General features: G+C 40.7%; 1 protein-coding gene across 1 annotated transcript in view; it reads right to left on the reverse strand.

The window, feature by feature from the left end:
• Positions 1-12,649, reverse strand: part of MTHFD1L (methylenetetrahydrofolate dehydrogenase (NADP+ dependent) 1 like) — a 336,729-nt gene that overhangs the window by 193,381 nt on the left and 130,699 nt on the right. Inside the window, exons 16-18 of the mRNA XM_069769141.1 lie at positions 10,495-10,597; positions 7,665-7,741; positions 5,386-5,526 (exon numbers count right to left, since the gene is read on the reverse strand). Of these exons, the coding sequence (XP_069625242.1) occupies positions 5,386-5,526; positions 7,665-7,741; positions 10,495-10,597 (321 nt within the window). The remainder of the gene's footprint in view (positions 1-5,385; positions 5,527-7,664; positions 7,742-10,494; positions 10,598-12,649) is intronic.

Consider the following 12,649-nt stretch of genomic DNA (forward strand, 5'->3'; position numbering starts at 1 on the left):
GCACACAATGACTTCAGACTAAGTCCAGGCACTTTACGGCGGAACCAGAGTCCCTTTAAAGCTTTTAAATACAAAGGAATAACGTAAACCGGAACCGTCAAGATCGGGTGCCTCTGGACTCTCCCCCAGGATTGAGACGGATTCGACGGGTCTGATTTCTGATTGGCAATCCTTATGTTCACCCTGAGAGAAGCCACCGTCAGATGAGTGTTGAAGCGTCTCTCCTAAAGAACACAGGAGTCTCGCTGAGCCAAGGGTTCCTGTGTGGTGGGTAATTGGCAGAAATCATCGTTGACTGAGCAATGATTCGGCTGATAGATATTACTGATTTTAGTGGTTTCAGAAAAGTTTTGCACAACTCAGAAGCCTGCCATTTGAAAACAGGAAGGGGTGAGGGAAAAATTAATTTTTCATATAAGGTTTCCAATGCATGGTGTGGAGATTAGGTAAGTGGTAGGAAAAATGGGATGAATGTTGTCAAAGACCAATGCAGAAGTTCAGTTCAAGCAGAGCTTATCCTGTTCTTTATTGCAGGTGTACAAAATACATTGGCCTCAATTCATCAAAGTGTTTCTGCCAGAAATCTGATGTATAACACTTTAAAAAATGGGCAGGACAGGGCGCGTCAACGTCAATTTGCCAATTCATACGCTATGGTGTATCTTACGTCACAAGTCTTCCACCAATCCCTCACCGGAGTAAGATTTGTGGCAAGGCACACACAGTGGCGCATGCCACTTTTAAGATGTACCTGATTCATTAAGAGGTATTGGCCTCCTAAAGAATCAGGCACTTCTGACTCAAACATGCTCCCTGATAAAAAACTGGACTAAACAACAATGGTCTTGACGATTCAGGGCCCAAAGGCTTTTACAAAAGGCACAAAACACAAATTAACCCCTTCTCCGCACCAACTAGTCCTCAGCTTTATTGACTATACAGATGTCCTAAAACCAACCAACCAAAAACAAAAAGCAAAAGTATTAACTCCAACCAACAGCACAACCTTAAGACCAGCAGTCCTCGGTCACAGTCTCTTGAACCTTCTGAGTCTTCAGAAAGTTTTCCTCCAACTAAAGTATGAAGATTGCACTAGCCTGTAAACCCAGTCATTAGCAAGTCCAATCTCTGGAATAACTGCTAGAGGCTTCAGCGAAAAAGAAGCCATGAAGCTATGACAGGATCTGCTACCCAAAAAAGTCCATCATCCCTTAAAAACACAGGACTGAAAACAGAGCTCTTTGCTAGAGCCATCCAGCTTTTCTGGATCTTTTATCCATGACCCAGCCTTTGTCTATGAGATATACACTTTCTGGGACCTAGTATACTTGGGAGAGGCGTCGGTCTCCAGACCAATTGTTCTTTCACCAATAATGGCTATTGAGGGAAGATTTTGTTTAGTTTTCCCTTTCATGATCTCCAGGATTAGGCTATGTTCATTTGTCCAGTAATAATCCGTTGGCAAAAAAAAGTTGTGCAGACCCAACTTTATATTTTTATGTCTATAAAAGAAAAATGGACGGTTATTTAACGATTCCATTGTCCGTAGACTTCAATGTTAAAAAACGGATCCAGTTGAAATCAGTTTTTTAAAACTGGAACAAAAAAAAGTTGCGTCTGCACACCTTTTTTTTGCTAAAGGAGTGCAGCAGGATTCATTCTAACGGATGGTTAATGGACATGTGAACGTAGCCTTAAGGCAATCCGTTTAGCGCATACGCTAACGGATTGCGCTAACGCAATGTCCCAAAAGGGATTGCGTTTGGCGATTGAACATTTAGGACAAAATTGGATCATTCAGAGATCCACAATGAACTTCTGGAGTGAGTTTGCTGCACTGAAAGTAAAAGGGGCCGAACAATATTGCAGGCACCACTTTTCAGTTTTTGAATTTCCACAAAAATGTAAAATAACCAATAAATTTCGTTCAACTTCACATTTGTGTTCCACTTGTTGTTGATTCTTCACCAAAAATTTATATTTGGTATCTTTATGTTTGAAGCATGATATGTGGAAAAAGTTTGAAAAGTTCCAGGGAGCCGAATACTTTCGCAAGGCACGGTACATGTGTTCTGTACAAGTTTTATAAAAAAAAAAAAAATGCCTCACAGGATGCACTAGCTACAAAGTTTTTCCTTAAACTAGTGGAAAATGCACTAAAGTTGGAAAACAGATTAGAGTCCCTCCAGTTAGTAGCAAACCATTTATACTGGGAAATAAAAACCACAAAACTCCATTGTAAAACTGGAAACACGTCCCAGTAAATTAGGGGATGCTCGGTGAATAACACGCCAAGAAAGCCAACAAAGCTAAGGAATTGTAACAAGTAAAGTGTGGTTTTATTGCGCTGATTATTCACAGTGGTTAGCTAATGCTTCTCCCATTCTACCAATAAAAAAGACCACATAAAGCAAGAATTAAGAACGTATTAAAATATACTTAAACGTTATGAGTTGCACATGGCACAGCCTCCATTACACCGAAAGGCAATCCTCTGCATGCAACCAAAGAGTGTGCTTTATTAAACAAACTTGGCCATATCTAGTTCATATATCAAATGTCCGCTCAACGGCTAATCTGTGTCAGATCCAGTTAGCATAATTGATACAACAAGGTGGCAGCTGTCAATCACATTCAGGGTTAACAAGCAGAACTCCCAGCAGATCTATACATTCACTGTTTATTAGGAGCAAAAGAATTTGGCAAGAAATAAAGTCTGGAGGAACCAGATATTTCCTGCCGTGTATTCCATGCTTTTCAGATAACGAGAGTTTGTAACGGTTTTGTAACCAATACTTTTGGAAAATACAAGGATCTATACATTAATGCTCCAAAATGTGTATCATTATTTACACGACTGTTAGGCATAAATCCAAATATAACAAACGGAAACAAGAAAAGCCTCAACAATAAGAAACAAGTTTTACAAAATGGTTATCTGCCGAGCTTTAACGATGTAACAAGGTTTCTGTATTCTTTGAGACAGGATCTTCACATCACCAAGCCGACAGGTTTTGATAGCCATTCAAATTCTTTCACACCGATGAATTCATTTGCCCCATTGCCAACCACTGGGATATTTGGGCCAAAGTGAATTACTTTTGTAGAGCAAGACTAAAACACAAAAAATCTATAATCTAGCAATCCCACCCTTAATCTGCTCCTTTTCTATTATCCCATGTTACCATTAAAGCGGAGAAAAATTAAGGAGAGTGTTCTGCATCTCCAGGGATCAGCTGTGGCTCCCTCCTCCTTGTTGCTGCAGAAGCCGCCTCCCTTACTGTGCATAGTCTGCCGTGGAACAAGCTACTATTCCTCATCATAAAGGTTGAAAAAAATCCAGCATATTTTTATTTTTTTTAAATATCAACTTTATTTAAACCATAACACTGAAGCTGTGTGTAGCTTGTCACAGCGCATGCACAGGGTGCCGCTCGCCACAGCGCCTGTGCGGCTCACAGCTTGACACTAAGCGCAGGATTTTTCAAAGCGGATTTGAGCGATGTCGGTCCAATCCATGGCTCAACATTCAAATTGCGTGGGCTCCGACAACCGTGACTGAATGAAATGAGGACCCCATACATATTAGACTAACGCTAGACAAACCTGCTGATATGGTCCGACTCAAATGACAGTATAATGTGTATTAGTGGAGATGGGGAACAAATATCCCAAGACACAGCACACTGGACTGATGTTTATTATGTTCTTGGTGTATGGTAGTAGCACGCTGAGGCCATGTGCACACGTTGAGTATTTGGTCAATATTTTACCTCAGTATTTGTATGACAAAACCAGGAGTGGAACAATCAGAGGAAAAGTATAATGGAAACATATGCACCACTTCTGCATTTATCATCCACTCCTGATTTTGACGTAGAAATACTGAGGTAAAAGAACAGTGAGGGCAACTATATTTCTTGTTAAATTAAAACATTTCTAGGTTTCGGATACTTCTAAGATAATAGGAGAGAGTTAAACAAATGTTTTCTCCCATTATGTTCTATGGATCAGTGAAGCAATCTATATGTGAACAAGTGGAACAATACTTACATTTCCACACACGCTTTCAATAAATAGTGATGAGCAAATAAACACGTTACTCGAGATTTCCCGAGCACGCTCGGGTGACCTCTGGGTATTTTTTAGTGCTCAGAGATTTAGTTTTCATCGCCACAGCTGAATGATTTACATCTGTTAGCCAGCATAAGTACATGTGGGGGTTGCCTGGTTGCTAGGGAATCTCCACATGTAATCAAACTGGCTATCAGCTGTAAATCATTCAGCTGCTGCAAGGAAAGCTAAATCTCCGAGCACTAAAAAATACTCGGAGGACACCCGCGCGTGCTTGGGAAATCTCGAATAACGAGTATATTCGCTCATCACTAAAACAAGTAAAGAAAAAAAAAGGTGCTTTTATTAAGTACCCAAGAGTGCTTTTACTTAAGTTCCCCAGGGTGCTTTTACAATAGCCGGCTTGCAGTCATTTAATAGACCGCACGCCATATCAGACCAAATCATCTGTAATGGATGTACAGTGTGCAGAAGCTGCCATTGTTCTAGTCTTTTATAAAGGATGACGCGCTGACGAGTATTAGGAGTTTTCTTGCAGCCCAAAAGATGATTTCACCCGACATAGGAGCATTTTGCTCTTTGGTCGGCAGCCTGGTTAGACTGCATTCCTAGGAACACCCGTTCACGAGAATTGTGCAGTGCAACCGGACTTTTGGTGAGTGATAAACCCTAAATAAAGGAGAGGTAAAAAGATTGAAAAGGATAACCAGAGATCGATCAAGGATGACTACAGGAAAGAAAGCCCCTGATGAGAGCTCCTCATATGTATGCATTAAGAGACTATGCACCTAGATCAGTCCCTTACGATCCTTTCTAATAGGAAGCCTGTGTTGTAGTATCTCATTACGTCCTCCAGCTGCAAAGGCTGCAGCGAGAGCACCCAGCCATCTACAGGCATGTTCACTATGCAATGTAATTACATGGGGAAGCAGAGACTCACATCATTGGACCCTAGTATTCCTGGCAAATGATCATTCCCAAGTGCAAATTAAAATTTCCCAGAGGAGCATTGCATGGCAAATAATCCTCCTTACCTTGGCATGCCAAAGCCGGCATGTTACTCCTTAGACCTCATACCCAAGGGTTAATAGTGCATGAATAAGTGAATTTGGTTATTTACTTTTTCCACACTAACGGAGCTTATGGCAGCGAATCTTCCACTGTCTTACCACCCCCCTTTCTAGTGCCCAAATTTCCCCCCAGATATCTCAACAAAAACTTAATTAGCAAAGTGCAATGCAATAATAATAATAATAATGTATAACCACAGCATGATGAAAAGGAAAGAATTTAGCAGCAAATAATCCTTACCAAGTCTTCGGCTGTCACCGGCTGCCCTTTTTTGTCACTGGCTACCACCATCCTGCCGAATCTTTCCTTCATATCATGCAAGTTGTTGGTTAAGGCAAGTATAGCCATGATTTCACTTGCCACAGCAATGTCAAACTGGGTCTGGAAACAAAACAAATATTTCAAATAGTATCAGATAATCCATTACACTCCTAAAACCTCCCAGAAAATGAAGCCATGACGATTGCACCATCAATATCAATGGTGATCATGTACATGGAACTTTATACATAAAATGTCTTCTATAAAGCCAATTTACCCTTAAATCATGATTTAAAGCACCAACTTTAAGAAATTATACCTGCGAAAGTATTATAATCTGCAGCATTGCCACAATAACCGCTATACAGAATGCGTTGCTGAGAAAGGGTAGCCCACCGATACTTTGGCTACACAGTTGGCAACACTTCATAGCCATTTGGTATTACTTAAGCAATTAAAAGGATTATTCCTTAAAAAACAAAACAAGGGCAACAAACCACGAGTTATTCACTATTTGTATGATAGGGAATAACTTGTTGATCACTGGTACCACTAGTTTGTGGCATCACTGGTTGAACCCCCAATAACCTGGGATCCAGAATAACTTGTTTGCTTAGGAATGACCATTTAACTACTTCAGGTGTCACAACCTGTCCAGTGGGGGTGAAGCAACCTTTCATCATGGCATCGACGATTTCACACCTACTGGAGTGTCCCTGATTGATAACTCCTTAAAGGAGTTTTCCGGTATTAGAAAACCCTCCATGCTCGGATACGCCATGGCGGGGGCTTACCCTCAGTGAGGCGCCGCAGGCTCCACTTTGGTTTTTAATTTCTTGGTTTTCATACTTGCTCAGTAAATAGTTTGTTGTATAGAAAATCCAAGAAGTATCGTTTCTCCTTGTGGAGAGTGACATGATAAGCATGTCGAGGTGAGGAGACTTAAAGCCGCAATGCTCCTCTGGGAAATATGCAAATTGTCTCTTCTATATTGTATTTTCTATACAAATTGTCTCTTCAGAGAGGAAGAGAACTAGAACTCTAGTGCCACCTATTGGAAGTAGCGATCCTAACAGTAGATGTCGACCCTTTACCGAGCCTTGTCACATGACTTAGGATAATAGCCAAACCAGAATCTCAATCTGTACCCCGAAACACAGTGTCTGCAAATTGAGATTCTGGTTTGGCCATTATCCTAAGTCATGTGACAAGACTTGTTAAAGGGTCGACATTGACTGTTAGTATTGCTACTTCCAATAGGTGGCACTAGAGTTCTAGTTCTCTTCCTCTCTGAAGAGACAATTTGTATAGAAAATAAAACACACAAAACTGGGCTTTACTCATTCTCCTTGGGTCCAGTGTATAATCTCGGTCACTCTCCTCTGTCTGCAGTTTGGACATCACCAAAATTGCTGTGGTCAATCACTGAGCTCAGCGGTGTGCCATCTGCTTCAGCAGAGCCACCGAGATAAACAACTGGCTGCAGTGCTGTCGACAAAACGTCCATGCTGCAAAAAACCAAGAGAAACCGGGGCAGCGACTTCAAGAAGGACCTAGGGATGGAGAGTTAGGCATTTTCTTTTTGTTTTTTTTAAACTGCGCCTGGTAACTGGCTTTAACTGTAGGACAGCACAGGATGGAACATTGGTGGCTCAGTGGTTAGAACTACTGGCAATGAGGGTTCAAATCCCACCAAGAGCAACATAAACATGGAGTTACTATGCTCTGCCTATACATCAGTGGGTTTCCACCCACACGCAAACATCCTGATTCAAATTCCGAACTGATTATTGCTGTACAGCGCTGCGTAATATGTCAGCACTATATAATATATTCCGTTGTAAGGCAACGTCTTTGGCCCAGCTAGTTCATATTTTGCAGGAGGCAGTATGTTATAGAAGTTTTCAGATAACATTAAAAGTCGTAAAACAGCAGAAATAAGTGTGCAAAATAAATACTCCAGGATTAAAGTAAAGGTTTAATACCCCAGAGTAATGAAGAATCCAAACCCAGGACATTCTGGTTGAAATAATTTTACCACATTTTATGTCCTTTCAAGTTATAAGTAGATTCTGGTTTACTCTGCTGCCCTAATTATAATGTGATCTTTACACATCATTCTTGAGGTCATGCGTAGAAGAGAACAGAAACCACACACACAAATGGACAGCTAAAATTAAATGTAGCAGCACCACAGAAATGTATCTACAAACATGACTTTCAGAACTCATTCAGAAAAACACTTGGGCCTGTCTTACCTGGCGGGAACATCCTTTCTCGGTGCTCGCTTCTCCCACCGTGATCCTTCGTAGGAATCGATCATTTGTGTCCACCACTAAGTGGAGAACAAAACGTTTGGAAGGGAAATAAAATGACCACGCAAAAGGCAAAGGCCTATTAGATATGATCACATCTCATTAAGGAGGACCGGTTTGCTTTTCGGACTCATTACAATGGTGGAGGAGCTTTTTGTAGACTTGAGGGCCGTGCCTCACTTTTTTCCGGTATTTATAAATTGATAACTGGGCATGGCCATTCCTCTTTTCAATGTAGTGTTGGGTGGAGGAGTGAAAGATCTCATTTACAATTGTGATAATTTCATATTGTGTATCTGTCTATCCCGGTCAGCAAGGCTGGCACAGATTGTTAAAGGCATGTGCCAGTGATTTGAACCTGACCATTGAACATGGAAGTTTTGCTACAGCAGATGTGATGTCAAACGTTACAAGTATGCCTGGCTTACTGTTCTTGGCTTCTTTGGAATATAGACGCTATTAATGCTTTTTTCTTTGACCGTTTTCAGTAGCTTTTCTTAAAGGGAATCTGTCACCCCAAAAATGGCCTATAAACTAAGGCCACCGGCATCAGGGGCTTATCTACAGCATTCTGTAAAGCTGTAGATAAGCCCCCGATGTATCCTGAAAGAGAAGAAAAACAGGTTATATTATACTCACCCAGGGGCGGTCCGGTCCGATGGACGTCGCAGTCCGGGTCCGGCGCCTCCCATCATCATACGATGACATCCTCTTCTTGTCTTCTTGCCGCGGCTCCTGTGCAGACGTACTTTATCTGCCCTATTGAAGGCAGAGCAAAGTACTGCAGTGTGCAGGCACCAGGCCTCTCTGACCTTTCCCAGGGCCACGGCAGGAAGACAAGAAGAGGATGTCATCGTATGAAGATAGGAGGCGCCGGACCCGGACCGCGACACCCATCGGACCCGGACAGCAGCAGGACCCCCCCCTGGGTGAGTATAATCTAACCTGTTTTTCTTATCTTTCAGGATACATCGGGGGCTTACCAACAGCATTACAGAATGCTGTAGATAAGCCAGTGATGCCGGTGGCCTTAGTTTATAGGCCATTTTTGGGGTGATAGATTCTCTTTAAATTTTATTCTATCCATCACAAAATCCTAGCATTTATTCATCAAAGCCCTTCTTGCTACAACGTTGCAATCATTATTTAACAATACAGCAAGAGTGGGATCTTCAAAAAGAATTGGAATAGCCCGATTAATAATGGTTTTGATCTCATTAAATTGTGGGCTGAATTGTAGACAGACATATGGCTTGGTTGCCACATTTTTATGATTGTCATTTTTGTTTTTATTTTTCTTATGACTAGATTCCACATCATCTTTTTGAAGATCCCACTCTTGCTGTATTGTTGAATAATGGTTGCAACGTTGTAGCAAGAAGGGCACCTACGCTAGGCAACATATTATCCCCTAATTGCTGTATGTCCAAACAACCTAATAGCACCTGGCTTAGTTGTACGGGTTGCTATAAATGCAATATCACTAATTGTACTACCTGTAAGCATTTAATAGTTACAAAAATTTTTGGTACCAGGAATATGGAAAATAAATATAAAATTAAAAGTTTTATTAATTGTAACACACGATTTGTAGTATACAAAATAGATTGCATTTCCTGCGACAAATCATACATCGGTTGCACAATTAGAAAACTAAAAAACCGCATCTCTGAACATTTGTACGATATCAAATGTACAACTAACAGCAATCGTACCGTTTCCTCAGCAGCGAGACATTTCATTGAAATGCATTCACGCAGCACTGATTCCTTAAGAGTAACGGGCATTGAAAAAATAAAAACACCTCCGCGGGGAGGAGACATGCATAGGTCTTTACTCACACGAGAAGCCTTTTGGATGTTCAATTTGGGTACTAGATTTTCGCATGGTTTGAATAAAAAGAGTGAACTTATGTTTCACTATTAGATATGGTAAATTGCAGTGCAGGCACAGATTCATGTATTTATATATTGCATGTTTTTTCGCCTTTTTTTTTTCTTTGTGTTTTTTTGTCTTTTTCTGTTTTTTCGTATATGTGGGATTTATTGTATCTTACCATTGTATGTATGTATGTATGTATGTATGTATGTATGTATGTATGTATATATATATATATATATATATATATATTTCATATTTTTTAGAATATCTGGCAATGGTTTATATGTTTTTGTGATTATAAGTACTCTTGGTCAGGTGAGCCCCTTTTTTTTATTTTTTTATTACCTTTCCATTGGTAGTTCAGTCCTTCTTATACCGGATGGACTGCTGAGTACTACTATTTTATATGATGGATTAAAGTTTTACATTTTATCAAGAAGCTGGAACATTTTTCTCTTTTACTTGGATCTGCACTACGTCGAGTCAGGACGAAGTTCCGTGCTCCTTGCACATATCGGTGAGCTGGCTTTTTTCTTTCTTTGTACTTAACCCGATGTTTACCCTGGTTACCCGGGGACCTCGGCATCGTTGGTCGCTGGAGAGATGTCTGTGTGACAGCTCCCCAGCGACCACACAACGACTTACCAACGATCACGGCCAGGTCGTATCGCTGGTCGTGATCGTTGCTAAATCGTTAAGTGTAACGGTACCTTAAGTGTACGTATTGTTCTTATCTTGAATCTACAGTTCAATGTCAGACCTCCAGAATCGCTCAAAACACTATACCGAAGAGCTCATTGTAGTGAGCCAAAGATCAAAGCTCTTATTATTGTACGAGTTCATCGACTTTTGAAACCATACTTTACTGTATATTATCCATCCTATGCTTTACCTCTCTGCCAGGTTATAGTAGAAGGGTCAATGTCCAAACGCACAAATCTGCTGATCTCATCAGGAGTCAACAGTCCAGGGTCCGTCTTCTTGATTCCTATTCTCTAAATAGAAAGCAAAACATGTGATGCAATATTGTTTCTAAAACGTTTTGCTTTCTTGTATAGCGAGTGTTGATATTATGATGAACAGACTATGGTTAAAACAAATGTGTATATTCAATCTCCACCTACTCAGGCTGACAGAGCAGCTTGTCCTGAGCAGTGGGAGATCTTAGGAACGACAGAGGAGGGACACTGAAGAACTGCCAATTAAGTTAAGTGGGCGGAGATGAAGTAGAAATTTAAACAAGATTACACAGCTATTGTGACTGATAAAAGTGCATCAGTTCTCAAAGATCAATTTAATAATGTAGGCAAATTACATTGTGAAATCTGGAGGCAAATCCCTTTTAAATAAGGAATTCAGCGTATGACTAGAGATGAGTGAACATGAACCGTAAAATTCTGGATTCGTACATGATATGTAATGTACTCGGAATACGGACTTCTCCTGGAAGTCAGTTTTACAGTTTTGGAAGAAGAGGGAGAAGGAGAGAGAGGGAAGTAGAGAAATTTTCCCCATTAATTTCTATGGGGTTAGTGTTCAGGTTGAGATTCAGGAATAGTTCTGGTATCTGAACCGAACTTTGGACTAAACATCGGTCGAATCAGACAAACCCACACTTCCACAGGTCGGCTCATCCCCACTTATGATGGATTAATAAAATGGATAGGATCATAAATAGGGCATGCAAACAAGATATTTAGCACAGGACATACTTTATGGTAGATCGAATGAGCCTACAAAAGCCAACTAAAACAGTGCAAACATAAGTCTGTGGGTCCATACAGTACCCCATATAATGCCTCAGATGTTACACATGAAAGATTTGGAAAAAATAAAATCAGAACGCAAACATTTGCATGTTGAACTGCATTTTTTTGTTTGTTTGAATATTTTATTCATTCCCCCTTGTTGCACGTTAAGGATTTCTTGTCAAATCCGTACCTGTCAGATGCGTTTTTTTAATGTAAAAGTACATTTTCAAAGAGATAATGTAGTTACAGTAGCTCTTCTACGGTCATTTGGGGAAGTGGATGGCGTTTCATACAAGACAAAGACAGATGGTTTTTGAGCAGTGTGGCATCTGCTTTTTGCAAGAACCCATTCTTTCAATCACACCTCACATCCAATCACTGGCTCGCTCTCATCATCTACACCTCAAAACATTTCCAGAATTTGACCTTTGCTTACTTTTGACCCCGCAAAAACGCTTACCGTAGCTCTTAATCATTCTTGTCTGGACTATTGTAACTCTCTACTAATCGGCCTCCCTCTTACCAAACTCTCCCCTCTCCAATCTGTCTTGAATAATGCAGCCAGGATCATATTCCTCACCAATCGTTACACTGATGCCTCTACCTTGTGCCAGTCATTACATTGGTTACCCATCCAATTCAGAGTTCAATATTAACTTATCACTCTCAACCACAAAGCGCTCCACGGTTTAGCACCAGCCTATATCTCCTCCCTTGTCTCAGTCTACCACCCTACCCGTGCCCTCCATTCTGCTAATGACCTAAAATTAACATTCTCAATCCAAACCACCCACTCCCGTTTCCAAGACTTCTTACTTGGTTCCCCAATTCTTTGTAATGCACTACCCAGGACAATTCGATTAATCCCCAATACCCACAGTTTTAAGCATGCACTGAAAACGCATTTCCTCAGACTGGCCTACCGCCTCATATTTATCTAACTATCCCTGACAGGTGCCCATTAAAAATTTTCTTCAAAACCAGGACCTTTGCATCATCTGTCCTCACACCCTTTATGCATTTAACAGCCCTCTGTCTGTACTTTTTCATATATTGGTTGGTTACCGATTCATGCAGCCATCTATTACATTGATAGCTGGACCGTACGATACAAGCAATTGTTACCATCCGCCTTTCGTGTCCCCCCTATTTCCTCATAGATTGTAAGCTAGCGGTCAGGGTCATCATTCCTCTTGGTGTCTGTTGATTTATGGTTATTTATTGTCTTATTTTATGTTCAAGTCCCCTCTAAAATGTAAAGTGCTGCGGAAGATGTTGGCGCTATAGAAATAAAAT

The sequence above is a fragment of the Ranitomeya imitator genome, chromosome 5 (assembly GCF_032444005.1).
Source record: "Ranitomeya imitator isolate aRanImi1 chromosome 5, aRanImi1.pri, whole genome shotgun sequence".
NCBI classification, from domain to species: Eukaryota; Metazoa; Chordata; class Amphibia; order Anura; family Dendrobatidae; genus Ranitomeya; species Ranitomeya imitator.